The sequence below is a fragment of the Lygodium microphyllum genome, chromosome 24 (assembly GCF_053477565.2).
Source record: "Lygodium microphyllum isolate KBCC chromosome 24, Lygodium_microphyllum_v1.1.10, whole genome shotgun sequence".
Classification (NCBI taxonomy): Eukaryota; Viridiplantae; Streptophyta; class Polypodiopsida; order Schizaeales; family Lygodiaceae; genus Lygodium; species Lygodium microphyllum.
The window spans coordinates 116300352-116327048 of NC_141158.1; the positions used below are offsets into that span (position 1 = coordinate 116300352).

The window sequence follows — 26697 nt, forward strand, 5'->3', positions numbered from 1 at the left end:
AAGTGCTTGTAAATGTGTAACATAGGCACATACGAAAAAAGAGAATAAATCAAGGGAAAAAACCTCCTGTACTGAGAGTAAAAAGTGTCCCAGTGTCCTACTGATCACCGACACTCCTCTGTGAGCATAGGCGTGAGTGAAACCCAACAAACCCCTTGGAGTGAAGAGTGATAAAAAATACAAGGATCATCCGTCACTAAAGGAGATCAAATTTAAAGCAATTGTGAAATGCTTCAAATTGTCACGAGGAAGAGCTTTGGTAAAGATGTCTGCCACATTACTAGTGGTAGGACAATAGACAAGGCTGATATCATTTGCATGTAGTCTCTCTCTGACAAAGTGATAATATATCTCAATATGTTTCATGCGTGTATGAAACACTGGGTTCCGTGCCACTGCAATGGCACTCTGATTGTTAGTGAACAAAGGAGTAGGCTCCATAATAGATACATCCAGATCAGCTAGCAAGCGTCTAATCCATACACATTCAACTGTGGTAGTGAAAGTTGCCTTGTATTCAGCTTCACATGACAATGTGGCAATAGTGAATTGTTTCTTGCTAAGCCAAGATATGCAAGATGAGCCAAAAAAGAAACAATTGTCACTAGTGGAGTGACGTAAATCATAATCACCAGCCCAATAAGGATCAGTGTAAGCATGTAAATGCAGTGTTCCCCCCTTGGCATAAAGCAATCCAAGAGATCTAGTACCCTGCAAGTAACGAAAGACACGCTTAATAGCTTGCCAATGTGACATGCGTGGCTGATGCATATATTTGCTCGGTTGGAATTGCAAACTGTATGTCCGGCCTAGTGTTGCATAGGTAAATAAGGCATCCAACTGCTGGAGCATATGTGTGTATATCAAACAAATCACTATCATCATGCAATGACAACTTTAGTCCAGGTTTCATTGGTGTATAGACTGGTTTGCAATCCTGTAAGCCAAATCTCTCAAGGAGTTTACCGATGTATCTTGACTGTGATAAACCAATACCTCTAGCATCATGTATGAACTGAATGCCCAAGTAATAATGCAAAGACCCCAAGTCTGACATCTCAAAAGTTTGTTGCAAATATTGTTTAAATGCTGGAATTTGATCAGCATGTGTCATTGTAAGCAAAAGGTCATCAACATATAGACAAACGATCACCATGGATCCCCCCTCTTTACATACATAATGGGTAGACTTAGATGAGCTGTTTATAAACCCTTGGTTGAGTAAAAAAGGATCAATCTTTGCATACCAAGCTCTAGGAGCTTGTTTAAGCCATATAAAGCCTTTTCAGCTTGCAAACCAAGTGTTGGGATCCCTCAACTGCAAAACCAATGGGCTATTGTACATATACTTCTTCATGAAGTTCCCTATGTAAAAATGCAGTTTTAATATCTAACTGATGCATAGTCCATCCATAATGGGCAGCCAAAGCAACCATAGATCTAATGGTAGTCATGCGGGAGGTAGGAGCAAATGTCTCCTCATAGTCAATGCCTTTCTTCTGTGCATAGCCCTTCGCTACAAGCCTTGCCTTATGTTTGTCAATGGATCCATTTGCATTCCTTTTCAACTTGTAGACCCATTTTTTTCCAATGGCTTTCTTCCTAAATCTTGTGTATCCTCAAAACATTCGGGCTCCTCATCATCAACTATACTTGCTGCCATGACAAACTCCATGGTATGTGCGATATCATGCATACGAGCTTCCCTTCTAGTACGACCAGCCACGAGAGCATCTAAATGACTATCTTTCATAGTCTGTAAATACCATCTAGGCATTTGTCTTGCCTCCTGACTGTGCACAAGCTCTTGTTGAATTTCAGATTCAGCACTTTGCTGAATATTCAGATCAGCTAATGGCTGATTTTTTGCATTTTCCAATGGAGCAGCTGGCTGAACATTAAGTTCATTTGCTGAAACTCGAGCTGAATCACCAAATGAAATGGGTAGCAGCCCTTCAAATACATCACGGGCAGCTTGATATGTGTCAAAAGTAGCAAGGGATAATTCTGATTTTTCATCAAAGAGTACATCCCTATTGACAAATACCTTTTTAGAGACAGGATCATATAGTCTATAGCCTTTGCTTTCACTACTAGATCCCACAAAAATGCATTTGACAGCCTTGTTATATAACTTTTTTCTAAGTACTTGGAGAATGTGTGCATATGCAAGACACCCAAAGGTACGAAAGTGCCCAATATAAGGTTTCTGGTTGTTCCAAGCCTCAAAAGGCATAACATTCTTTAATGCTTTGGTGGGGTATCTATTCAAAACATGGTAAGCACAGATAACGGCTTCCATCAAAAAACTGTGTGGCAAGCTCTTTGCTTTCAGCATACATCTGGCCATCTCCATGAGTGACCGATTCTTCATCTCTGCAACTCCATTTTGCTGTGGAGTATAAGCAGTGGTGGACTGATGAACAATGCCCTTCTGCTTCAAAAAGAATTCAGCATAGAGGGTATATATTCCCCCCCTCGGTCCGAATGGAGAGTTTTTATTTTATAGCCAAATTGGTTCTCAATAAGTGCTACAAAAGCCAAAAATGCATCATTTACTTCTGACTTTTTAACTAAAGAATAGACCCAGCAGAAGCGTGTAAAGTCATCAATAAAAGTCACAAAATAGTAACATCCACCCAGTGACTTTGTTTGCATAGGGTCACATACATCTAAGTGCACTAACTGTAACAACCTGGCTGTGGCTCTAAAAGCAACATCACATGGAAACAAAAACCGATGCATTTTTCCCAAAATACATCCTTTGCATAAGTGCTTAGGAGGTTTCTCCAAAAGGGGTCATCCATCTAGCATTTGTGTACGTTGTAAGAATATCAAGCTACCATAGTTCACATGCCCCATGCGATCATGCCATAACTCCACCTGTAACATAGCAGGAGTAAGAGTGGACGCTAAGTACGTTGACTGATAATTGAAAGAGCATCTAGCTCATATAATCCATGACATAGAGTGGCAGTCAAGACCAAAGTCATGTGTTCCTTATCTCTCACCATGCATCTGTCATCATCAAAGGTGACTTGCAATCCATATCGTGCCAAATAAGAAATAGATAGCAAATTCTTCTTTATATGTGGCACAAACAAAGCATCCTGTAGGTGGAGAATAGAGCCATCAATGGCAGTGAGCACAATCTCCCCAATACCTCTAACATGGTATGATGTATTGTTGGCATACTAATAAATCTCTGTGAGATGTGATATGCCTAGAAGCACCACTATAAAAAAACCAAGTGCTTGCATCCTCAGTAGAGCTAAATGCTCTATCAGCTCAAGAAGAGTCATAACTGCATGTATAAAAGCAATAGTCAGTGTCTGCAACAAGGGACGCTGACTTAGTAGCAGTGGAAGGAGCATCAGAAACAGACATCCCCGACTCCTTTTTCTTCTCTTTAGCCATGCGTTGTCTACACTAAGTGATGTAGTGGCCTAGCTTCTTGCAATAATGGCATTTTCTCTTCTTCTTGCGTGCCCCCTTGTTTTTTATTACCCTGTGAAGTGCCTGAAGTTCTAGAGCTTTGTGGATCATTCTTTACTTGGTTGCCCTTGCCTTTCTGTCGTGCCATAAAAGCCTGCTCAGAGGCTATGACATCCACACCACTGTTTTTTCTTGTTTGCTCCTCCTCTAGAAGCAAATTGACTAACTGAAGAAAAGTAATCGGTTGTGGGGCAATCCTCATGGTGAGGTTTAAGGCCGTATGAAAGGCCAAGTATGAGGGTGGTAATGAGTTCAATGTAGTAGATATTAGCTGTGTATTTGAGTAGTACTCATCGACATTCATAAGCTGCTCACGCAAGTCCTGAATTTTGTTCAAGTGATCCTGCATAGAATCACCCTCATCCATCTTCAGTGTCTCAAGCTCTTTCTTTAAGAAAGAGATGCGGGTCTCATTCTTACCAGCAAACATCTGCTCCAAAGTTAGCCAAGCTTCTTGTGAAGAAGTTGTAGACCTAATGCGAGGGATGATAGACTGTTGAATTGCCAATGCAATGAGCGACAAAGCCTGTGCATCCCATGTATCCCATGTTTTTTGAGCTGCTGATCTTTGGGGTAGTGGCTGAAGTGGAGCAGGTTGAATAGACTGAGGTGTCCGTTGTCCACGTCCTCCTGGAGGAGCAGTAGCAGGAGCGACAACTCCGGGCCTAACTTCTTTTCCGCTTACATAGTTCCAAAGATATTTCGCAATCAGCACATTCTTCATCATGAAGGACCAAAGTGAATAGTTGTTGCCATCCAATTTGTCCTCCTTGGATACATAGGTAAATACATCACCTCCTTGATTTGCCATGATAATCAATGCCAAAAGAAGAAAAAGAGCAATGTCCAAGCTGGACCAACCTGGAAATCTAAAAATTTCCAGAAATTACAGCAAATAGCTTGCTGCAATTAGCAAACTGAGGTATACTCTGTCAAAACTGTCTGTAATGTATGTAGTCCAAGGTGCACTCAATGCTCAGCAACACTGTAGAAGCAAAAGCCCCAAAATTTCTGGCCCCAAAATTTTCAAAAACAGTCTATTTCAGACTGAGACTGCAATACATTTGCCAATCTCTGAGTTTACAACAAAAGCCCCAAAATTTCACAAAATCTCCTGAATTTGACAGTTGAGAGTTGTCACAGCTGTACTGATGGCAAGCGGGGCCGGTCAGCAAGCGTGGCGAGCTGCTGGAGCCAGGCGAAGGGCGGCCCAGTTAGGCGGCGCTGCAAGTTTAGGGCGCAGGGGAGGTGGCGATGCAAGAGGCAGGTTTGTGGCGGCGCAGGAGACAGGCTGTGCAGGCAGATGGGGGCAGGAAGGGCACCACAGGGTGGTGTACTGCAGGTCACGATCTAGACAGGTGCAGGAGGTAGCGCTGCGGGCGCTGGGGACAGGCACTAGGAGGGCAGCGCTTTGCAGGTGTTGGGGGCGGAGCAGGTCGAGCTGCAGGTAGCGCAAGTGGGGCAGCAGGTCGAGCTGTAGATCTCTGGAACCAGGTATAGTGCGAGGTAGCTCGCAGGCACTCCTGGAGGATGAGACCAGAGCAGAGTTGAACTAAGCTGAACTCAGCTCTGATACCAAATGTGAGAGGTTGAGAGGATCGAAGCTCAGTTGAGATTGCAGTAGATAGTGTAGAAAGTGAAGCACGACACCCAATGCAATAGACTGAAAGAGTGTAAACTGAAACTACAAAGTGCAACCCTTAAACCTTAGGGTTGTAAGAGGTGTTCACACTTGAACATGATAAGTGCCCGTAAATGTGTAAGATAGGCACATGTGAAAAAAGAATAAGTCTGGGGAAAAAACCTCTCGTACCGAGAGTAAAAAGTGCCCCCCAATGTCCTATTGATCACCGACACTCCTCTGTGAGCGTAGGCGTGAGTGAAACCCAACACCCAGGTGCATTACATTTGCTCAGAAAAGACATCAGAGGCATCACAACTTACCACACCCTTTGAAGAGACACCAGTGCAATCCTTATGATTGTGAGACTCCAGCAACAATGCTTATGATCCTTATTATAATGATGATAACCACTCAGACCAGATCCAAGAAGAATTTCAACCTATTCATGATCACGGTGCTGCATCTGGAGAGAGATGCTGATTAGAGGTGCAACATATTTTAGCAACTTAAGGGCAATAGGTGCTGCATGTTACTGATTTCAACTTTTGATCGAGTCATACTAGCTCCAGATATGTTTCAGCCCATTAGCCAACATGGCAGCCTTAATCTGCTGCATTATGGGCCCAGGTAGCATCACACCAGCCTGGAGGAGCATTATATTATATATGAGATTAGGTTTGAATGACAGTGTAAGAAGGAATGCATTGTTTGTGCAGTTTTTGGCATCAAGTTGCTCTTACAAGTTGTGTTTAGAGCAGCTCAGATTGCAGGCCATATCTTGGAAATTTACAGGCTGATCAGTTGCAGTCAACAGTTGCTTTTGCATGAGAAGGGTACTCAAGAAGTGCTCATGTGTATTGTCTCAAAGCATTTATATGTTTATTAGCTAAGGCCTCTCTTTGCATGTTGCATGCATTTTGTGCACTGCTTGAAAGAAGGTTGCTTGCTATCATGTGCATAAAACAAGCACAGTGAATAACAAGGCATTGGGTACGGAAATGCACAAGACATGGGTTAGATGATAAAGGCCTGATTAAAATAGGTACAGTGCAGTTGCTATCCAAGCAAAGGTCTTTTTGAAATGCATAAGGTGCAAGGGCTTTGTGTATGTGCATGGTTGCTTGTGGTTGTAGCGAGCTCTCACCTTAGGGGGCACATGTTCATTTGGATCTGTGGAGGAAGGTTGGAATGATTTGAAGGCAGAGGAGAAATTCTGTGTTGGTATTCTCCTTTTAATTATGCGCTCTTCATTGTGGCAGAGCCAAAGGCAAAGATTACTGAGGCAATAAGAGGTGGAAGGTCAGTTAAACCAAATCATGATAATAGTTGTTTCATTTTCTTTTTGGGTTGATAACATTTTTTTTTTCCTCTATTTGAAGTGTGAAGCAGATCAAATTTTATGATGAAGATGTTCGTTTTTGGCATGCATGGCTTAATCGCTCTGCTGCAGCTGAAGCTCCTGCAGCTGTCAATCAACAGTTTTCTCCTCTTGGTGGAGGGCTTCAAACGCTTCGTGGAAGACATTTTTTGGTTATTTGTTGTGAAAACAAAGTCATCTTCTTGGATATGGTCACTATGCGCTCCCTGGATGTGCCCAAACAAGCACTGGAAAATAAGTCACCACTCTGGTATGCTCCATGTTTCCTTGTTTTAGATGTTACATATTTGTTACTGTCTATGGGAGTATGCATTTCCAAACTTATCAGCGTATCTTTGGCACATGCACACATCAATGTACATCCAGCATAATGAGTTTATCAACGTTGCACTGATGCTATTTTACTTCTGTGTTCACAAATGGATGTTAAACATTGCAGCAGTTGTTAACCTGAGTGGACTTTTCATTGTGTAACAAATTTGCATGGGGCTGCTAATATGTTTCATGGTTAGGCCTGCAGTTTTTGACTCTTTATTATAACCAGATGCTGGGAGCCATTGAAGGTTTCTTATGTTGCTTGGAATATGTTCCTTTTGAACTGTCCCTTTTGTAGTATGGAGTTTCTTCCCCGTGCAGCAACGGGAGATGGGCCTTTAGTTGGATTTGGTGGTTCAGATGGAGTGATTAGAGTTCTATCGATGGCTACATGGCAGGTTTATGCTCTTTTGGGCTAGATGTGCTACATGAGATTTAACTCTTATTTACAAGAATCTGAAGCTTGGCAGATCTCTGAAATATTTACTTTATGCAGCTAGTAAGAAAATATGTTGGTGGACATAAAGGAGCTGTATCTTGTATAACCACATTCCTTTCTTCTTCTGGTGAGGTAAAGTTTCAGCATATCATTGTGGTGATGTAATTTGTATGAAAAAAGTGGTCACTCGAAACTGTCTGATTTGTAGGACAACTTGCACATTGCAAACAATGCACTGTATGCAGATGACTGTTGAGTTGTCTTATTGACAGGACAGTCCATGCTTTCTTTTCTCTCCTACCAAATTCCAATTCTCTCAATCTCATTGAGATTCTATAGATGTGTATCAAGACAAAGCAATGCTTAGTTATGGTTAATTCTGCATGCAGGCGTGAAAGTTTATGCCTCATTTTGAAAATTTTGAAACAGTTGCTGGTTTTTCCATGTGAAGTTCTTTTTTCCTCTGCTTCATCGCTAAACTCATCTGCTGCAAATATTGTGATTCTCTTAATAACCTTATTCTACCCCCCTCCAGTAAAAAACAAATAGACTATACTTCTGGAATTTACATGTCTTGTTTAACATACCTCATTTCTTCCTTGAATGTTCCCTGGTGACTTAACAATGAGTGTGAAATGCCTGATGACTTAACATGAGTGCGACATGCTCGCATTGGTGGTGTATGTAGTAAGTTTATGCGAAAAAGGCTACCTTTAGTGGCCTGCTTTTCTTCAATGCACACTGCCATAAACTTCTTTAGGGGCACGAAACAAGAATTTTTATTTTGAAGTGAAAAGACTGGCTTGTTTCTGATGGTAAATATTTTGATGCTTTATTCCAATGCCAACTGCCTGACTCTACTTTTCAAATCATGTTTTTGACAGATGCTTCTTGCATCTGGTGCAAGTGATGGTTTAATAGTCCTGTGGACTGCGGATAGTTTCCATGATACTCGTGAGATGGCACCTAAGCATACTATTGGCAAGGTGTAAATTGACAACCTATGTTGTGTTTTGTGGTTTGAATTTGTCGTATTTTGTGGTTTGAAATGTACAAGCAGCCATATTGTTAGATTCATGGTTGTTTGAACATTGGCCAAATGAATGTGTTTTCATGTACTGACTTTAAGAGTCTTGGTTATGAAGGCACATGATGGAGGTATCTATGCAATTGAGCTTGCTAGAGTTCTAGGAGGTGCGCCACAACTCATTACTATAGGGGCAGATAAGACACTAGCAGTTTGGGATACAGTCTCGTTTAAGGTAAAATTGTCCTGGCTGATGAAGGGTTTTGTTATGTGTTTGTTTGTTTGTTTTTGAGATGACACTGTTGACTTTTTCAGGAGTTAAAAAGAATAAAACCTGTAGCTAAACTGGCTTGTCATAGTGTGGCATCTTGGTGCCACCCACGTGCACCAGCACTTGATATCCTTACTTGTGTGAAGGACTCACACATCTGGTAACATCATCAATATTGTGCAACAACAGAACACTCTATTTTGAGCCAATAATTCATTCTGTTCATTGTCTTGCTCTTTGCTTACTATATTTTGCTATATCCTTTCAGGGCTGTTCAGCATTCTACTTACACAGCTATTACCAGGCCTTTGTGTGATTTAACTTCTCAAGTTCCTGCCAGCTTTCTTGCTCCTAACAAAAAGTTGAAGGTCAGATTCAAGATGTTCGAAACCTACTTTTTCTCATCCGAACAAGCATGTATGCTTTAAGTCATTGAGACATGGGTTATAGAAATTAATCATAAGCAACTTCAATGTCTGTGCATTGTCAAGTTGCCTGGCACATGGTAGTGGATTGTGTTAATAAAGAGATGAGTGTCAGCATTATGCTGTCAACATTGACTTGCCCAGATTGGTGTTTAATTTTTGGCAACATTCTAAGAATCAACTGTTGTAACATCTTTGTTTGCACTAAAAGTAACAAAAATAAGAGGATCTGTACACTCTTTCCTTCATCAAGTGTTCATCGGAATGTGTTAGTGTGTCCTATGCTTTGTGTCTTTGTGTCTCCTTTGTGTGCTCTAGCATTCCTTTACAACTTCATCTGGTTATTAGGAGGAGTTAAGACCCCATCTAGTATCATTAACCTTGTTGTTGGAGGCTTCATCATTGCATTCTGTCCACAGATAGATCCATATAGTATGATCCTTCTAGTGTGAGTAGACATGTATGATCCGTACGGATCCCAACACACCCCCCCCCCCCCCCCCCCCCCCCCCCCCTTCCTTTGCGTGTTTCTCTCTATCCTCATCGACCTCTACCTCAACCTCACTTACCACCTCTTCTTGTATCTCTCTTACAAGCTCCTCTACAATCTACTCTTCTCTCTCCTCCATCTACCTCTCTCTACCTCTACATCCTTCTCTTCCTCTTGTGTCTCATCTCCTATGTGTAGCTCTATATCTATTTCCTCTTCCTTTCCCCTACCTCTACTTGTATTTTCATGTTCTTTATCTCTATCACAATACCTAAGCCTCTTCATGAAGTCTTCGCATTACACACAGCTCACCTTGAGGTCTAACTTTTGTTGAATGAGAAAACAAAGGAGTCATCTCTTTTGGCGGAGTATGGTTGCCATAGTAGGAGAGTGATTTTCCTTCATGGATTGCCGAACAATGTTTAGAGATAGAAATTACAAGGTCTCAAATGGGCTGGGACTTGATAGAGACAACTATGGAGGGATGCATCGAGAGTGGAAGCAAGATACACTTATGAGACTTGGATAACATATTTTTCTAGACCCTCAACGAGCCCTCAAACAACCTTTTCTCAACTTTCATGAATAAATTTGACAAGATGTAGCCTTTTGTAATTTTTGCTTTAATTAATTACTTTTCGGAATTTAAACATGAAAATTAATTAACTATGCTTTTGACCTTGCTTGCCCATTCACATAATGTGCTAACCCTCATGGGTCATTTAATGATCCCAATATTGATTGGCCTTGGACTAGCATTATTTAGTATTAACACTAGTCTTGTTGCAAAAAAGCCACTTTTGTAGCAATTTGGGCCCTCCATAAAAAAATTCTTTTGTCATTCATTAGAAAGAGAAAAAACAACTTTAGGGAAATGTGACCAATACAAGATAGTAGCGGGAAAAAAGTAGAAATGGTCAAAACAAGCTAGGAAATGTATATTTCTATATCCATGTTTCGCAGAAAATTGAAAACTTTGAGTAAATCTAATCAAAACCATCTCAATGTTTCTTTAATTAGACTAAAGCTTTCTTGGAAAATAGTATGATATGTATAGCATGCATTCCCATTAAGAGAATTGCAATCAGATAAAAATTGTCAAGTTTTTTAAGAGCTCCAAAAGCACTGTTGAGTATTGTTTTGACCAATTTTCATGTACTTTTGAAAATTGAATTTTTATAGAAAATGAATTTTCACTTAAAACATGTTTCAAACTTTTATTCTACTATCTTATAATATTGGTAATCCAATTTTGATGTCATATGCACATATTATTTCAAATATAGTAAAATAGGATCTAAGCCACTAAAGTGGCTTGTAGCCACTTTTGTGGCAAATTACAAGACTAGTGTTAATGCCTAGTTCCACGTATCACCTGTCATGAGAACATGTATTTTTGAAAACTCACTTAACATATGGATTATTTTTTAATCACATGATTAAGTAAATGTCGCACATATGAGGTGCAACTGGGGTTAGAGTAAATTTACGAGCTTGGGACGCGAGAAAATCATGGGATATCAAAGGCAAAAGTTGCTATAAGTTATGTTGCATAGCTACTTGGTGGTATCTGGTGTCAATTATTGGCCTAGGTCATTCATTTGGCCATAAGTGTTAGTTGGTGACACTAGAGATGTGGCGTTTAATGGTACCTAACACTAATCTAATGGTTAAAGATGGCACAAAGAGACTCGGGAGTGGAAGATGCTTAGCCAATTTAATTATTGGCCAGTCAGATTATTTTTTTGAGCATCGAAATAATCATGAGATTAATTTTTAGTAATTAAAGACTGAAAATTAATACGTAATGATGGATAATGTTGGAAAAACCATTTGGGAAGGCTACCACTTGGCAAACTTGCCCATACAGGCTGGTAAAAGACTAAAGAAGAGGAAAAACTAGATGATTCTTGTTGTAGAAAATGTGGGAGAGCTATGAGTACCCATGGCCAGCCTATTTTCAGCCATTGTAGCCAGCCACGAGTGAGTTTTGAGGAGGCGATTGCAGATTCAGACCCTCCACAGCAGGGCAATTGCATCCAGGTATAAGGTGACAACTGATTTGGATGTCTCAGCTATAGATGACAACATTTAATGTTGTTGTGGTAGGGCAACAGCTGCATTTGATTGATTTTCAGTCATTCTTTGTAACAAAACTTTGGATTTTCTCTCTCTACAGCTTTCTCTCTCATCTAGTAGCCATTTCACAACCTTGCTTTCGAAGATCTCAGCATTCAAACTCTTGGAGGTTGATAAATTGCAAATTTCTCTACTGTAAACCCTAATTTACAGCAGAAATTAGGGTTTAGCAGCAGCCTTGGGAAGCATGCTAGAAATTGGAAGCTCCAAGACTTGGATTTTTCTAGGCTGAAGGTGAATTTCAGCTAAATTCAGGTGGAGGACTAGCCATCCATTGAATTTGGGGTATTTCCATTGTCCATGAAGGGGATGATGCCCATTTAAGTGCCCGAATCAAAGGGCAAAACAGTTTGAAGACTTGCCGGTCACTTTGGACAGCAAGGGGAGTGTGGATTGTGAAGGGGATTGAGAGAATCCCATTGTAAATTAATTTCTTCTTCAATAAAGCTAGAGAAATATCGAAAGGGCCCCAAACTTTGGGGCCAATTAAGTGTGCATTGTCCAAGATCAGTAGGTTATTTTCAGATTTGCATTTATTGTTTGTTGTTGTAATTAAGTTGTAATAAGGGATTTACCGTCCATCCACGGAAGAAAGGCTGGTTTCATCACCATTGGACATTTAATGGCCCAATTAATAGCGTGGATCTCAAATTGACAAGTATCCACACGCACGTATTTGGTATAATTTTGTACAACCTTTGTCAATGTCAACCATTGTTTACTGGGGTTATGTAGGGCGTCGCTATGAATTAACTAACTTGTGCTACATATTTGCACCTCACATACTAAAAAATTAGGTTTGATCTTATTAGGTTAGGGTTCAGTAGCATGCACACACTCACACTCAGTGTGAACAAGAGAGGAGAGTGTTGGAAGGTCACATCTGCTATGTGAGAATGAATGAAAGTACACTCCCTAAGGTACTAAGTACCACACCCACTGATGAGTGTTCACACTAGGAAAAAACCCTTCTCTAGCTTAGAAGGTAAAAAGTGCTTATGGGATAAGGGAGCGTTTACACTAGAACTTAGGAGGAACATGATGAGGGTAACAAACCCCCCTTGAGTGAATCATGTGAATGTACATAGGAAATAGACAGATCAATTGCCAAACGGTAGCAAGCTGAGAGCCTTGCAAAAGGCTTCGAACTTCTCTCTAGAGAGAGCCTTCGTAAACACATCTGCCAAGTTGTCCTGTGTAGGGACATAAACCGAGTCAATCTCCCTTGCATGGAGCCTCTCTCTGATATAATGATAATGCACCTCAATGTGCCTAGTGTGAGCATGAAAAGTTGGATTCGTCTCAATTGCCATGGCACTGACTGTCAGTGCAGATAGGAGTGGCTAACCCCTTCTCTAGCTAGAAGGTAGAAAGTGCTGGTGGGATTAGGGAACATTCACACCAGAACTTAGGAGGAACACGATAAGTGTAAGAGATCTTGGCCTAGAATGAACACTAGCGATACGCTTAACACGGGTAAGTTGTGCACAACTTAACAATAGCAAAGCTAATGATTAAAAATACTCATCCTCATGACATGCGCCCTCACCCTTGCTGTCCACCTGCTGATGATTGCTCCTCTTGTTGCCAACTAGCTGCCATGGCTTGAGACAATAGGCCACCTTGCTGCCACCCTATTGTCATGTTCTAGCTATATGCAGCGTATTTGCAACCTTCTGCCTGGTCTTTCCAGCATCAGAACTGTTGTGTTTTGTTGCTGTTCTGACTGCTTGGGCTGACATATCCCTTGGACAGTTTGCTGTTTGCATTTTCACCTGTTTGTGCTGCTGCCCACTTTTTGGATCATCCAGTCAGCTGCATTTTCTCCTCTAGAGGCTGTCTTTGCTGCTGTCCACTTCTCCAAGACTGCTACAGATGTGTGTTCTTCTGCTGCAAGCACAGTGGGATGCTTTGATATCCGAGTCTTGGTAATGTGTTGCTTTGGGACCATGTGGAGGCTATCTACATCAACTCCCTCCACTCAGTTCATTCCTAGAGAGAGAGAGAGTGGTTTGAGTTTTCCTTAGCTTTTTGGACATATATTATTTCATTCAGTTCATTGAGTTATTCCTTCATCCTACACTTTTGTGTTTTGTGCTTTCTTGAGTTTCTGAAACCAGCCTTCCTTCTTGGCAAGGGTGGTAGATGACCTGATTTAACACTATTATAGCAAGCAAATAAACTCACAAATCTGAAATAAATACATTACCACATTAATTTTGGATCGCTGACATATGATTGGCCCAAAAACTGGCGCCCTGTGCGGTATATTTTAAACTTATATTTCTTGAATTCGTAGCACACTGATCTCTATACAAATTTCGATAAGTTTGGCTTTCATTGATGAGCAGTTGCATCAAGATCCAATTCACCACTTTGTTTTTGACATAATTTGGGTGCACATCAAATTGAGTATACTTGCATGCACATCAACTTCAATGTGGATGTCCAAATCTGCTGTAAATACTTAATTTTCAGCAGCTGCTCCTATGTTTGGGCTTGTGTTTAGTGGGCATGCACTTTGAGGTGGCTGAGAGACCCTAATTTTTGCTGTAAGTTAGGGTATTGACAGTATAAACACTACTGTCCACCTTCAACAAACAGCTGAGCAAAATTGAGAATTGTTGAGAATAGCTGAGATTCAATGGCACACTTCTCAAGATAGCTGATAAGTCCTAATTCCATCAGTAATTAGGTCCAAATTCATCAAAACAGTGCTAAATATATTTGGATTTGCTGAGATGATGGAGGACAGCAGAGGAGAGAGAAACCTTCAATATGATGCCAAAAAAGTGCTGTAACAGCAATCCCCTCCTGTTTTAGAGAGAGAAAATCAGGTCATCTGCTGGTTTTTAGGTAACTTAATCTCACATGTGCACAACTTAGGTGTCCAAATAACATTAAGTTAAATGTTCAAGTCCACGTGTCAGTTTCTCTTTGAGTTTAGTTGTTTTTGTGGAGTTTGTACAGTCTTTGTGTTTTCTATGCAAACTCAAGGTATAATCCTCACATGGTACATATTTCCCTTGGTTCACAAATCGCTACTTCAAGTGATTCTCTGCTGAATGATGCATCTCATTTACTCCCATCTATGCTTCTACACACACATACTAGTCTTCCTATCCCTCCCTCCCATGTGGTTATCTTGGGATATCCTGCTGAGACTATTGATCACATAGACAGAGGTTTCAGTTCCATTAAACTTTGCCCCCAGTCATATCCCTGATTCTGCCTCTATTGGTCATTTAGTTTCCTTGGGTATGATTGGGAGCCAAGGTTTTGATGTTTCATCATCCGAACCCTCAGCTGTTGTGAATGTGCTTTATGGTACACTACCAGGTGTTTAAATTTCAAGATTTCTACATTTGCACCAGTCCCTTGCTACTATGCCCAGTGGATCCGGAGCATTTTGTGATGGGGATTCCTTTGAATGAGTGTCGGTACATGCCAGTGACAACCGCAATATGGTTGGGTAATATAGACTAAAGTAGATTGCATTTATTAAAGACAAATGCAATAGCTTTCAAACACTCTCAAGGTCTTTGCATGCCTTTATTAATGGCCTACCATATTTTTAGCATACATATGGTGGAAATGTTTCAACATTTGGACAGTTTGATACGTAAATACAATAGTTTCCAAATATTTAAGGTCTTTGTGTGGCTTTAAAAGATTTTTACCATGTTTATAGCAGACATATGGTGGAATTATTTTCATATTTGGACAGTTTGCTAAAAAGTACATGTTTTCCTTTTCCTCTTTGAAGGAGGTGATTTGGTCTGAGTTTACAGGCATCATGAAAAAAACCTTTCTGGCATAATCTGTTAATATGGTTCACTAATATGAATTGTTTTCTTCTGACTGATTCAGTGCTACTGCATGATCGTACATCCTCTTCAACCACACCTCGTTGCAACTGGAACAAACTTAGGTGTTATTCTTAGTGAGTTTGATGCCAAAGCCCTTCCTGCCACTATTGCAATGCCAACCCCATCTGGGAGCAAGGAACATACAGCAGCTTTCATTGCTGAGAAAGAAATCAGGCTACTTAGTTTTCAGCTCTCTACACCATTGAACTCTACTATTGGAAGCTCAGTTTCAGCAACAGATCCCAACCGTCCTCGACATGATTCTTCTGAATCACCACAATTACAAGTGAAGCAGACCAAGAAGCGTGTTGTCAATGTACCTCATGATGTGTATTCCCGTGTTTCTATCAGCAAATCTGGAAAGTATGCCTCTTCATCATGTCTGAAACTTCCAGTTGAAGGGATGAATTTGAAGTGTGTGTGAAAAAGCTTCAATCAAGGTTAAGCCCTAGGCTGCAAGACAGATCTGTATTTTGATTTTGTACCTGATAATGTGCACCTTTCATTGTACGTGCAGGCATGTGGCTGTTGTTTGGCCTGATGTGCCTCATTTTGCAGTATACAAAGTGGCTGATTGGTCCATAGTTGATTCTGGGTCTGCAAAGCATTTTGCATGGGACTCTTGTAATGAGCGATATGCATTGGTAGAGACAACTGTTGTCCCCAGGATGCCACAGTTGGTGAAAGGTAGAAAGGCAAAAGAAGCTGCAGCTCAAGCAGCAGCAGCAGCGGCTGCTGCTGCAAGTGCAGCTGCATCAGCTACTGTACAAGTGCGAATAATATTAGATGATGGGAGTGCGAATCAGCTCACTAGATCCATTGAAGGGAGGGCTGAACCGGTACATTTATAATGCTTTGATCTTAAAAAGGCTCTCTCTCTCTCTTTGCCTGTGTGTCTCTCTCAACCTTCATCTTATTCTTGGTAATGAAATTAACTAAGCTGTTCAACTTTTAAAATACTGTTAGGAATTTGATACAGTCCACCTTAAACACAGCTTTCTGATGCATATGTAAATTACGCTTGCTCACTGTAGTCCTGACCTCTCAGAATAGAAACATCCAAGTTGTATTTCTGTTTTGGTCATTGGCAGTCGCACACCTCTCAGAATAGAACCATCCATGTTGTATTTCTGTTTTGCAATAGGATGTCATGCCTGACTGAATGGTCAGCATAGTCATTCTCAGCAGACCAGGGTGCTGGATGTTAACATAAATCTTTAGGTTCATATGCTTTTATGGTGCTTACACCATTTTGGAGATTCATGATTTGCAACATAACTGGATAATCTGGTTCAGCTCTCTTGGATGGGTCTGCCTTATGAGTTGTTGATGGTCTGGATCTTTTGTGGAGGGCATGGTGAGCAGAGATTCTTGGCTTGCAACATAACTGGATGTGCCGTTAAGAATTTTTTTAGTGGATCTCATGGCAGTGTAGCTTTATAAGTTGTTCACCAGCTGTTGAGTTAAAGAGCCAATGAGACTTTTATGGGCATTCAACATTCGTTTTGCACCTATACTACACATCCTCATAAGACTGTGGACTGTAATTCTGACCAAATTAATAACTTTGCCATGTATGTATCTTTAGGTAGGTATAGATCTAGATACGAGATAGATGTAGATGTGGATAAGTAACTGGAACTTGTGTATTTTTGCAAGACAGGTGATTGGCCTTCAAGGAGGTGCTCTGTTGGGTGTAGCATACAAATTTCCTCGACGCATGAGTTTCTCAAATGCTGCTGCAGCATCTGCAGTATCGGCTGCTCAGGCTGCGGCATTTCCAGGTGTTGCTCCCACATTTTCCAGCATGGAAGATGGAGGTGGACTTGGAAGAGGGGAGACACCATCCAATTTTCAGCTTTATAGGTAAGAAAACCCCTTTGTGATATCAGGGGACTTTGAAAACACATGAGAGTTGTGAGTGGTTTGTAAACAGTAAGTGGTTAGTGAATGGTGATAGACTACTTATGTTAAGGTCTGTTAAACTTTTACACTCTGGTGTATGTGCAGTTGGGAGACATTTAAACCAGTTGGGGGTCTCCTTCCTGAGCCTGATTGGACTGCATGGGATCCAACGGTGGAGTATTGTGCATTGGCATATCAACACTCTATTGTGATATCATCGCTTAGACCACAATACCGTTACTTAGGAAGTGTTGCAATTGCTGGAGCTACTGGTGGCATTTGGCATCGCCGACAGCTTTTTTTGGCAACATCGACCACCATAGAGTAACCACTACAGAGTAACCTTCACAATTTTATATAGATGCCAAACAATTGTGAACTATTGTTTTTTCCTATTAAGTGTGTGTTTTCCCTTGTTTGTCTTCTCTGCTCAAGTGTGTACTTGACTACATATCTTTACTGCACTATTGATTCGGGAGTACTCAGGGTTCATTATGTCAAAGCATTGGAAATGTGCTGATATGCTATCTAACATGTGCAAACAGTACAATCATTGTAGAGGCTGTGCTAAGATTCATGAGGAGCTTGTGATTAGGTTTCTAGGAAGTTGGTACTAGATCTAGATTCTGGCAGTCTCAGTTTTGAATGCTTGCTTCTGTGTCTATCTAGGGTTGAGTAGGTAGACACATATGAAGGTTGTAGTTAGGGCTGATGCCTTACACATATGCAGGTTCTAGTTGGGATGATGGCCTGGAGACATGTATTGAGGGTAAAGCAACAGTTATAAGTAAGAGCACTGTTATTGCTGATGCTCCCTCTGTAATGGCAGAGTTTTCTGTTTGTGAACTTTTTGGACTAAAGAATGCACATGCTTCTGCCCTAGCCTTAGTCTTTCCGAGTGGAGATAGGTGCCTGCAGTTTGGGATGATGCCAAGAGCAACTTGTGTCCTTGTAGGTTTGTGGTAACTAAAGAGCATGTTTGAAGAGCATATGGTTGGGTTGTGAGCTATACATCCAATGGTCTTTGATCAGTCAGAGATGGGATGAACTATCTATTAGCTCATTGCTATAGCAAAAGTATGGTAGGCTGGTGATTTTGGATATGTTGGGCCTAGTGAAACCAGCCTTCCTTCTTGGAAAGAGTGGTAATTCCCTGATTAAGCACTTAATTACAGCAATCAGCAAATGAACATAGCCTAAAATGCACAAATTACCTTAATAATCTCGGACATTGGACACCTTGTTGGCCCCAGAATTGGCACCCTTTTCGGTATTTCTTTAACTTGATTGCTAGTGGAATGGGTACAAGCTGAGATTTACAATTTCCTTTGCTGTTCCAAAAGCCTCTTTATTGTAGTAACAATCAGCAATCAATTCGAGTCAATTTCCCCTTGATTTTTCACCCAAGACTTGCTTGAATGGAACCTCCAACTGGCCAAATGCTACCCCAAATTACAATGAATGGGTTGGCATCTGAATTCCAATGAATTACACAATTTACAATGAATGGGTTGGCATCAGAATTCCTTGACAATTACATAAATTTCAGGTGCTGAATTCAGTATACAATGCCTTCACCAACTGGCACGGGTCCCAAGGTGGTTGTCAGACCTTAATTTCTGTAGAAATTTATGGTTTACTGTAGAGACCTTTCTTCTGTCCACCAAATTTGGCTAAGATGTACTCAAAATGTTGAGAAATGCTGAGATCTCTCGAGAATAGGTTGGAGAAGATAAAAGAAAGCCAAGATGAGAGAGAAATCTGATTTTTATCATGAGAAAATCCTAAATTCTTCTTGCTCTAGTTTGCATTTAATGCAGCCACCTATTGCCAAACACCTCCAAGTTGCTGCCACTAGATCGACAATGCTGTTACCAGCCCTTGGAAGGTGACTCTCTCCAAGTTGCATACTGAGATCCCTAGATGGCTGTTTTCTACAACAAATCACCGTTCTATGATCATAAAATGAACCAGCAGCTCTCTCTCTCTCTCTCTCTCTCCTCCCTAAGCTATAAACTAGCTGAATGGTTGAGATCCAATCCGCAAAAGTGTTTTCTCAGTTTGCATGGGCATTTTTGCCAAATGGCAGCATTCGAAACCCATTTTTTAGTATTATCCAGCCGTTTAATTAAATTTCAAAATTAAATAATCTTGAAAATTAATTTCAACCCTTCTGACCCTACCCAGAATTAAGGTGCCCATCCATAATTAAATTGGCTAGGCCATTTGCAACTTGGAGTAGTCCCCAATCTTTTTGACTCTTAGACTAGTATTAATTAATTAATTAATTAATGCTAGTCCCCAATGTTACCACCAATAGTTATTGAACAAATAACTGTCGTAGGGTTAAACAGACACCAATCGACCCCTAAAGCCTAGTTAGCATAACTTATTACAACTTTTGCCTTTGGCACCCACTACATCCTTGGGATCCTTGGCTTGTTACCATGAAATAACTGCCATGCGCATCACATGTCCTAAATAACCTTGCACATTTAATTAATAACTTAATCAAATGCTATCAACGAGATTAAAGCATCTTGAAATTTCACGTCCCCGTGACACCTAGTGACCTTCATTTTTATCCAACAAAAGAGCTCATTACATTTTGCTCCATATGGATGTACTTTTCTTGCTTGGTGCAATTGCTATTAAAGTACTAAGATACTCAAGACGAGGTTTTCTTACTTTTGCGAGAGATATCGAAGTATGAATAGTATGAAATATGCAAAAAGAAATCCATGGATGTCTCATCCTTGTTTCATATAACTCCAATTATTAACCTTTCTAAGTGCATGTTGAAGTGTAAAAAGCTAGATCATCTCACAAGGCACTAGCTACCAAAGCAATTGGACAAAGACACCAAGGGGATGCAAGAAGATGTTAGCGGACATCTGTGTCATGGACAATCATCTCCCATCGGTGAGCCTTAGTTTGAGTTAGACGAGGACATTAGGAGCTTTGTTATTTTGTTTGTTTGTCATTTCATGTGTTTTGACGAAGATGGAAGCTCCTTTAATTAGTGTGCATTTAAGTGCATCACAATTTTTAGTGAGTTTTAGTGTATTCACATTGGCTCTTTAGAGATCCAACTTAGTACATTTCTATCTTAGGCTGCTAGGACCTGTGTTCCCACTGGAGCACTTAGTTTGAGTTAGACGAGGACATTAGGAGCTTGGACATTTTGTTTGTTTGTCATTTCATGTGTTTTGAGGGAGATGGAAGCTTCTTTCATTAGTGTGTATTTCAATGCATGATAGTTTTCAGTTAGTTTTAGTGTGTTCACATTGGCTCTTTAGAGATTCAACTTAGTGTATTTTTAGTTTAGCCTTCTAGGGCTTGTGTTCCCACAGGAGCACGTAGTTTGTGGGCTATTCATCAGTTTGTTCACATTGGCTCTTTAGAGATCCAACTCAGTGCATTTCTATTTTAGGCTTCCAAGGCTTGCGTTCCCATAGGAGCATTGTCACGGGACGTGAAATTTTGAGATGCTTTAATCTTGCTAGTAACATTTGATTAAGTTACTAATCAAATGTGCAAGGTTGTTTAGCACATGTGATACACAACGGCAATTATTTCATGGGAACAGGCCAAGGACCCTGAGGATGCAGTGGGTGTTAAAGGAAAAGTTGTGTTAAGTTATGCCAACTGGGTTTTGGTGGTTAGTTTGTGTCAGGTTGGACCCTAGGACAATTGTTTGGTCATTAAGTGTCAGTGGTGACACTAGGGACTAGCATTAATTAATTAGGTTGGGAGCCACTCCAAGTTGCAAATAGCCTAGCCAACTTCATTCCTGATGGGCATATTTAATTTTGGGCAGGGTCAAAAGGGCTGAAATTAATTTTCAGAATTAATTAATTCTGAAAAATTAATTTAATGGCTGAAAATGCATTAGGAAGGCTGCCACTTGGCAAAACTTTCCCATGCAACTAGGGAGAAGGCTGTTGGTGGGTGGTGGAAGCTGAATGGCAGCCATTCGGAGCTTGGTGGAGGGAGAGGAGGCGATCAGATTTGGCTCTGAGAGGTGACGATGACTGATTGTGTGGCGCGATAGGACAGGGGGCAGCAAGTTTTCTCTTCCGCCTCAAGAGAGGTGGCGGTAGGAGAGGAGGGCTCGCCAGTCGAGCTGTGTAGCCGAGGTGGTGTTTTACTCCCCTTTTGAAGCTGTTGGTGCCATCAGATTTGTCATCAGAGCTACGAATCAGAAGATACATTTCAGCTGATTTTCTCTCTTTCTATAGTATTCTCTCATCTCCTCGAGTCTATGCTCAAGTATTCTCAGCAATTCTCAGCCATGGGTAGCAGAGTACAGCCAAATTTGGTGGACAGTAGAGAGTTTACTGCTGTAAACCCTAAATTACAGCAGTAATTAGGGTTTAGCAGCCACCTTGGGACCTGTGCCATTAGTCAAAGGCATTGTATACTGAAATCAGCACTAGAAATTCGTGGAATTGTGAGGATTTCAGATGCCAGCCCACCTATTGTGAATTTGGGGCAGCATTTGACCAGTTGGGGTTTCATTAGAGCAAGTCTTGGGTGAAAATCAAGGGGCAATTTGCCCAAATGCTTTGCTGATTATTGGAATAGCAAGGGGCTTTTGAATCAGCCAAGGAAATTGTGAAATCTCGGCTTGTAATTTATCCATCAGCAATTGAAATTAAAGAAATACCGAAAGGGGCGCTAGTTTTGGGGCCAACAGGGTGTCCACTGTCCAAGTTTATGAAGGTAAAGTGAGCATTTCAGTTTATGTTCATTTGCTAATTGCTGTAATTAAGTGCTTAATCAGGTTAAACCACCCTATCCAAGAAGGAAGGCTGGTTTCAAGCATCTAGTTTGAGTTAGATGAAGACATTAGGTTTCACATTGGCTCTTTAGAGATCCAACTTAGTGGATTTCTATTTTAGTTTGCTAGGATGTGCATTTCCATTGGAGCACCTAGTTTGTGGACTTGTGATAAGATTTTGTTCAGTTACTTGTATTAAATGGAGCGTTAGGAGCAGTTAGCCAATTTTCTAGCACCTTTTTGCATCAGTCGGCTTATGGGATTGACTCAACTCTCGAGCCAAATCTTTTCTCTTTATGAGTTTGGAGGACTCTGTTCTTGTACATGTTTGCAAGTTGAAGACTATGGCGGAAGTGTGGAGCAAGCTTGTGTCTTTGTATCAACACAAGACGTTTGCTCACAAGGTCTCCCTTGGGAAGAAGTTGCGGATGCTTAGCCTTGATGACTCTTCTTCTATGAAGAAGCACATCGTGAAATTGGAGGATATGAGAGGTGAGCTTGTCTCTCTTGGGCAAAAGATCTCTTCTGAGGATATGGCTATGATTCTTTTGACTCGGTTGCCCTCTCCTTGGTTCAATGTCTTCTACACTAGCCTTATCACCTCGAGGAGTGTGAGAGACTTTTATGGGAGGAGCTTTCATTGCTTGACTTGGAGCATGACGAGCGACTCAAAGAGGTGGCATCTAGTGGTTTTGGCTCCACCAAGGCATTTACAATAGATACAAGGGGAGGAAAGAAAAAGACGCAAAAGGAGAAGGCCAAGGAGAAGAAGACAGAGAACAAGAAGGATTCAAAGGAGAAGAAGCCGAAGTGCCCACATTATGGGAAGGGCACTCATCTCGAGGAGAAGTGTTGGGAGAAGTATCCCCATTTGAAGCCAAAGGAGAAGGATTCAAAGGATTTGAAGGCAAAACCTGCTACGACAGAGTTTGTCTTTGTGCATATACTTGCCGAGGAAGATACAAATCTTACTTTTTCTTCCTAGGAGAAGCCTTTGTTCATGGATAGTGGCATCTCTTCTCACACAACCTATTAATAGGATTGGCTTCAAGATTTGCTATCCAAAGGGAGCACCGTCACCATTGGTGACAACTCCATGGTTCTAGTTCGTGGAGTGGGGACCAGTCCTTTATTACCAGATCAACAATCTTCTTCTGCAAGAGTTCTTTATGTTCCGAAGTTGGGTAGGTACCCATGTGGTCTTTTCTAGAGATGTGGTGATTGTGGAGGATGAGTCTATAGGAGCAGCTCTTTGGACCGATACACAGGAAGATGGGCTTTACACGCTCACAGCCTTAGCTGCGAGGACTTCCCACAAGCTTGGGCTGCTTTGGCATGCTTGTTATGGTCATCGGAATATGGATGCAATATGGCGGGCTTCTAGGAGAAAGATGGTGGAAGGCCTTCCTGATTTTCCTCCTATCCATACCTTTTACCCTAGCTGCTAAAGGGGCAAGTAGTATCGACAGAGTCACATCCCTAGTTTACTAGATGGCAGGCTTATTCTCCGCTTGACTTGGTTCATACGGACCTTAGCGGCTCCATGGGCACAACCTTCCTTGGGAAGGCCAAGTATGCTGATTGTTGATGACTTCAGTTGTTATGTGTGGCCTTATTTTTTGGAGTACAAGAGCGATGCGTACTGTCGCTTTTGCAAGTGTAAGGTTTTTGTGGAGACACATAACTTCCAAGGTCTGAGGCGTACGAGCAGATCATGGTGGTGAGTTTACTTCTAACCTGTTTTTTGAGTTTTGCAGGGATCACGGGATTTGGGTGTAGTACTCCCATCCGAATACACCATTTGAGAATGGTGTGGTAGAGCAGGCGAATCGGATCATGCTGGAGTGGCCCGATCCATGTTGGAGCATAGGCCTCCTACATTCCCTTTGGGATGTGGCTGTGGCTACTGTCACGGGGACGTGAAATTTTGAGATGCTTTAATCTTGCTAGTAACATTTGATTAAGTTATTAATCAAATGTGCAAGGTTGTTTAGCACATGTGATGTACATGGCACTTATTTCATGGGGACGGGCCAAGGACCCCAAGGATGCAGTGGGTGTTAAAGGCAAAAGTTGTGTTAAGTTATGCCAACTGGGTTTTGGTGGTCAGTTGGTGCCAGGTTGGACCCTAGGACAATTGTTTGGCCATTAAGTGTCAGTGGTGACACTAGGGACTAGCATTAATTAATTTATGCTAGTCTAAGGGTCAATAGAGGTTGGGAGCCACTCCAAGTTGCAAATGGCCTAGCCAATTTCATTACAGATGGGCATGTTTAATTTTGGACAGGGTCGAAAGGGCTGAAATTAATTTTCAGAATTAATTAATTCTGAAAAATTAATTTAATGGCTGAAAATGCATTAGGAAGGTTGCCACTTGGCAAAACTTTCCTATGCAACTAGGGAGAAGGCTGTTGGAGGGTGGTAGAAGTGGAATCGCAGCCGTTTGGGGCTTGGAAGAGGGAGAGGAGGTGATTAGATTTGACTCTAAGAGGCGACGACGATTGATCGCGCGCCGCGACAGGACAGGGGGCAGCAGAATTTGTCTTCCGCCTCAAGAGAGGTGCGGTAGAGGAGGAGAGCTTGCCAGTTGAGTTGGTGTTTTACCCCCCTTTTGAAGCTGTTGGTGCCATCGGATTTGTCATCAGAGCCACTAATCAAAAGATACATTTCAGCTGATTTTCTCTCTCTCTACAACATTCTCTCATCTCCTCCAATCTATGCTCAAGCATTCTCAGTAATTCTCAGCCATTGGTAGCAGAATATAGCCAAATTTGGTGGACAGCAGAGAATTTACTGCTGTAAACCCTAAATTACAGCAGTAATTAGGGTTTAGCAGCCACCTTGGGACCCGTGCCATCAGTCAAAGGCATTGTACACTGAAATCAGCACCAAAAATTCGTGGAATTGTGAGGATTTCAGATGCCAGCCCATCTATTGTGAATTTGGGGCAGCATTTGACCAGTTGGGGTTCCATTAGAGCAAGTCCTGGGTGAAAATCAAGGGACAATTTGCCCGAATGCTTTGCTGATTATTGGAATAGCAAGGGGCTTTTGAATCAGCCAAGGAGATCGTGAAATCTTAGCTTGTAATTTCTCCATCAGCAATTGAAATTAAAGAAATATCGAAAGGGGTGCCAATTTTGGGGCCAACAGAGTGTCCAGTGTCCAAGTTTATGATGGTAAAGTGAGCATTTCAGTTTATGTTCATTTGCTAATTGCTGTAATTAAGTGCTTAATTAGGGTAAACCACCCTATCCGAGAAGGAAGGCTGGTTACAGCTACCACGGTTCACATCCGCAACTGCTCTCCGACTCCTACTTTGGCGGAGATGACCCCCTATAAGGCTTTCTTTAGGAAGAAGCCTTCTATGTCTCATTTTTGCATCTTCAGGTGTGAGGCATATATCCATGTGGACAAGAAGAAGAGACATACGAAACTTGGCTCGAAGCCTCTCTTTGTGGGATATAGTATGACCACAAAAGGGCTATCGACTCTACGACCCATCCACCCGGAAGATTGAGGTGAGTCGGGATATGATCTTTGATGAGGCTGCAGTCTTCGACGATCTTGTTGATGGTCCTTGTGCAAGTGATACCTTGTCCTCGCTCGACCCTCCTCCACCCTTAGTATCTCTTCTTCCTTCCAGGTTCTCTATTAGCACCCCTCCCTTGTCATCGGCTCCTTCCCCTCCTACTGCTCCATCTTTCCCTGCTTCCCTTCCACCCCTGACAGTTGCTCCTTCACCAGGTATTTCCATCCCTTTAGCCTTCTCTTCGAAGTCTTCTAGGGATCCTTCATCATTAGGAGGGAAGCCTTCCTCAAATCCGGAGGATGTCCTTTCACTTCAAGGGGGGAGTCTCTTTCTTGGACAGGCGCATTACAGATATCAAAGACTTCCTTGTCTCCCTCGCAGCAGGATGAGCCTCTCCACATTCCTTTGTGGTATCAATGGCTTATGCAAGATTTTGGTGTTTCTCACTTTCTTGCTACCCCTTCAGGTCTACGCAGATTGGCTTGCTTACATGCTCTTATGTCATAGATTCTTCAGGATAGAGAGTCTACTATAGTTGATGAGGCTCTTACACAGGATGTTTGGTGGCAGGCTATGCAAGCTGAGTTCGCTCCTATCGAGCACAATTAGACTCGAAAGTGGAAGGTGATTGGTATGAAGTGGGTGTTTAAGACCAGATATCTTGCAAATGGGTCCTTAGACAAGCACAAAGCTAGGCTTGCTGCCAATGGTTCTGCACAATATGCAAGATTGGACTATTTTCAGACTTTCGCACCTACGGCTTGGATGTCTACTCTTTGGACTATCTTGGCTATTGCTGCTCATAATCATTGGCTTGTTTGCTAGATGGACGTCAAGTCCTCTTTCTTGAATGGTGTCCTTGAGGATTTCTTGTGCAAGGGAAGGAGGACCATGTCTACAGGTTGTTGAAGGTCCTTTATGGCTTGAAGCAAGCTTCTAGGGCTTGGTACCAGAGGATTGATCAATTCTTCTTATAGAGTGGTTTCCATCGATGGGTATATGATCC

At 41.6% G+C, this 26697-nt stretch overlaps 1 protein-coding gene across 1 annotated transcript in view; it reads left to right on the plus strand.

The window, feature by feature from the left end:
* Positions 1-26697, plus strand: part of LOC148015546 (Transducin/WD40 repeat-like superfamily protein) — a 114918-nt gene that overhangs the window by 34871 nt on the left and 53350 nt on the right. Inside the window, exons 3-14 of the mRNA XM_087665675.1 lie at positions 6379-6418; positions 6499-6747; positions 7111-7210; positions 7309-7383; positions 8136-8237; positions 8397-8513; positions 8594-8709; positions 8818-8917; positions 15474-15835; positions 15990-16311; positions 17136-17338; positions 17483-17701. Coding sequence (XP_087521801.1) covers positions 6379-6418; positions 6499-6747; positions 7111-7210; positions 7309-7383; positions 8136-8237; positions 8397-8513; positions 8594-8709; positions 8818-8917; positions 15474-15835; positions 15990-16311; positions 17136-17338; positions 17483-17701 — 2005 coding nt within the window. The remainder of the gene's footprint in view (positions 1-6378; positions 6419-6498; positions 6748-7110; positions 7211-7308; positions 7384-8135; positions 8238-8396; positions 8514-8593; positions 8710-8817; positions 8918-15473; positions 15836-15989; positions 16312-17135; positions 17339-17482; positions 17702-26697) is intronic.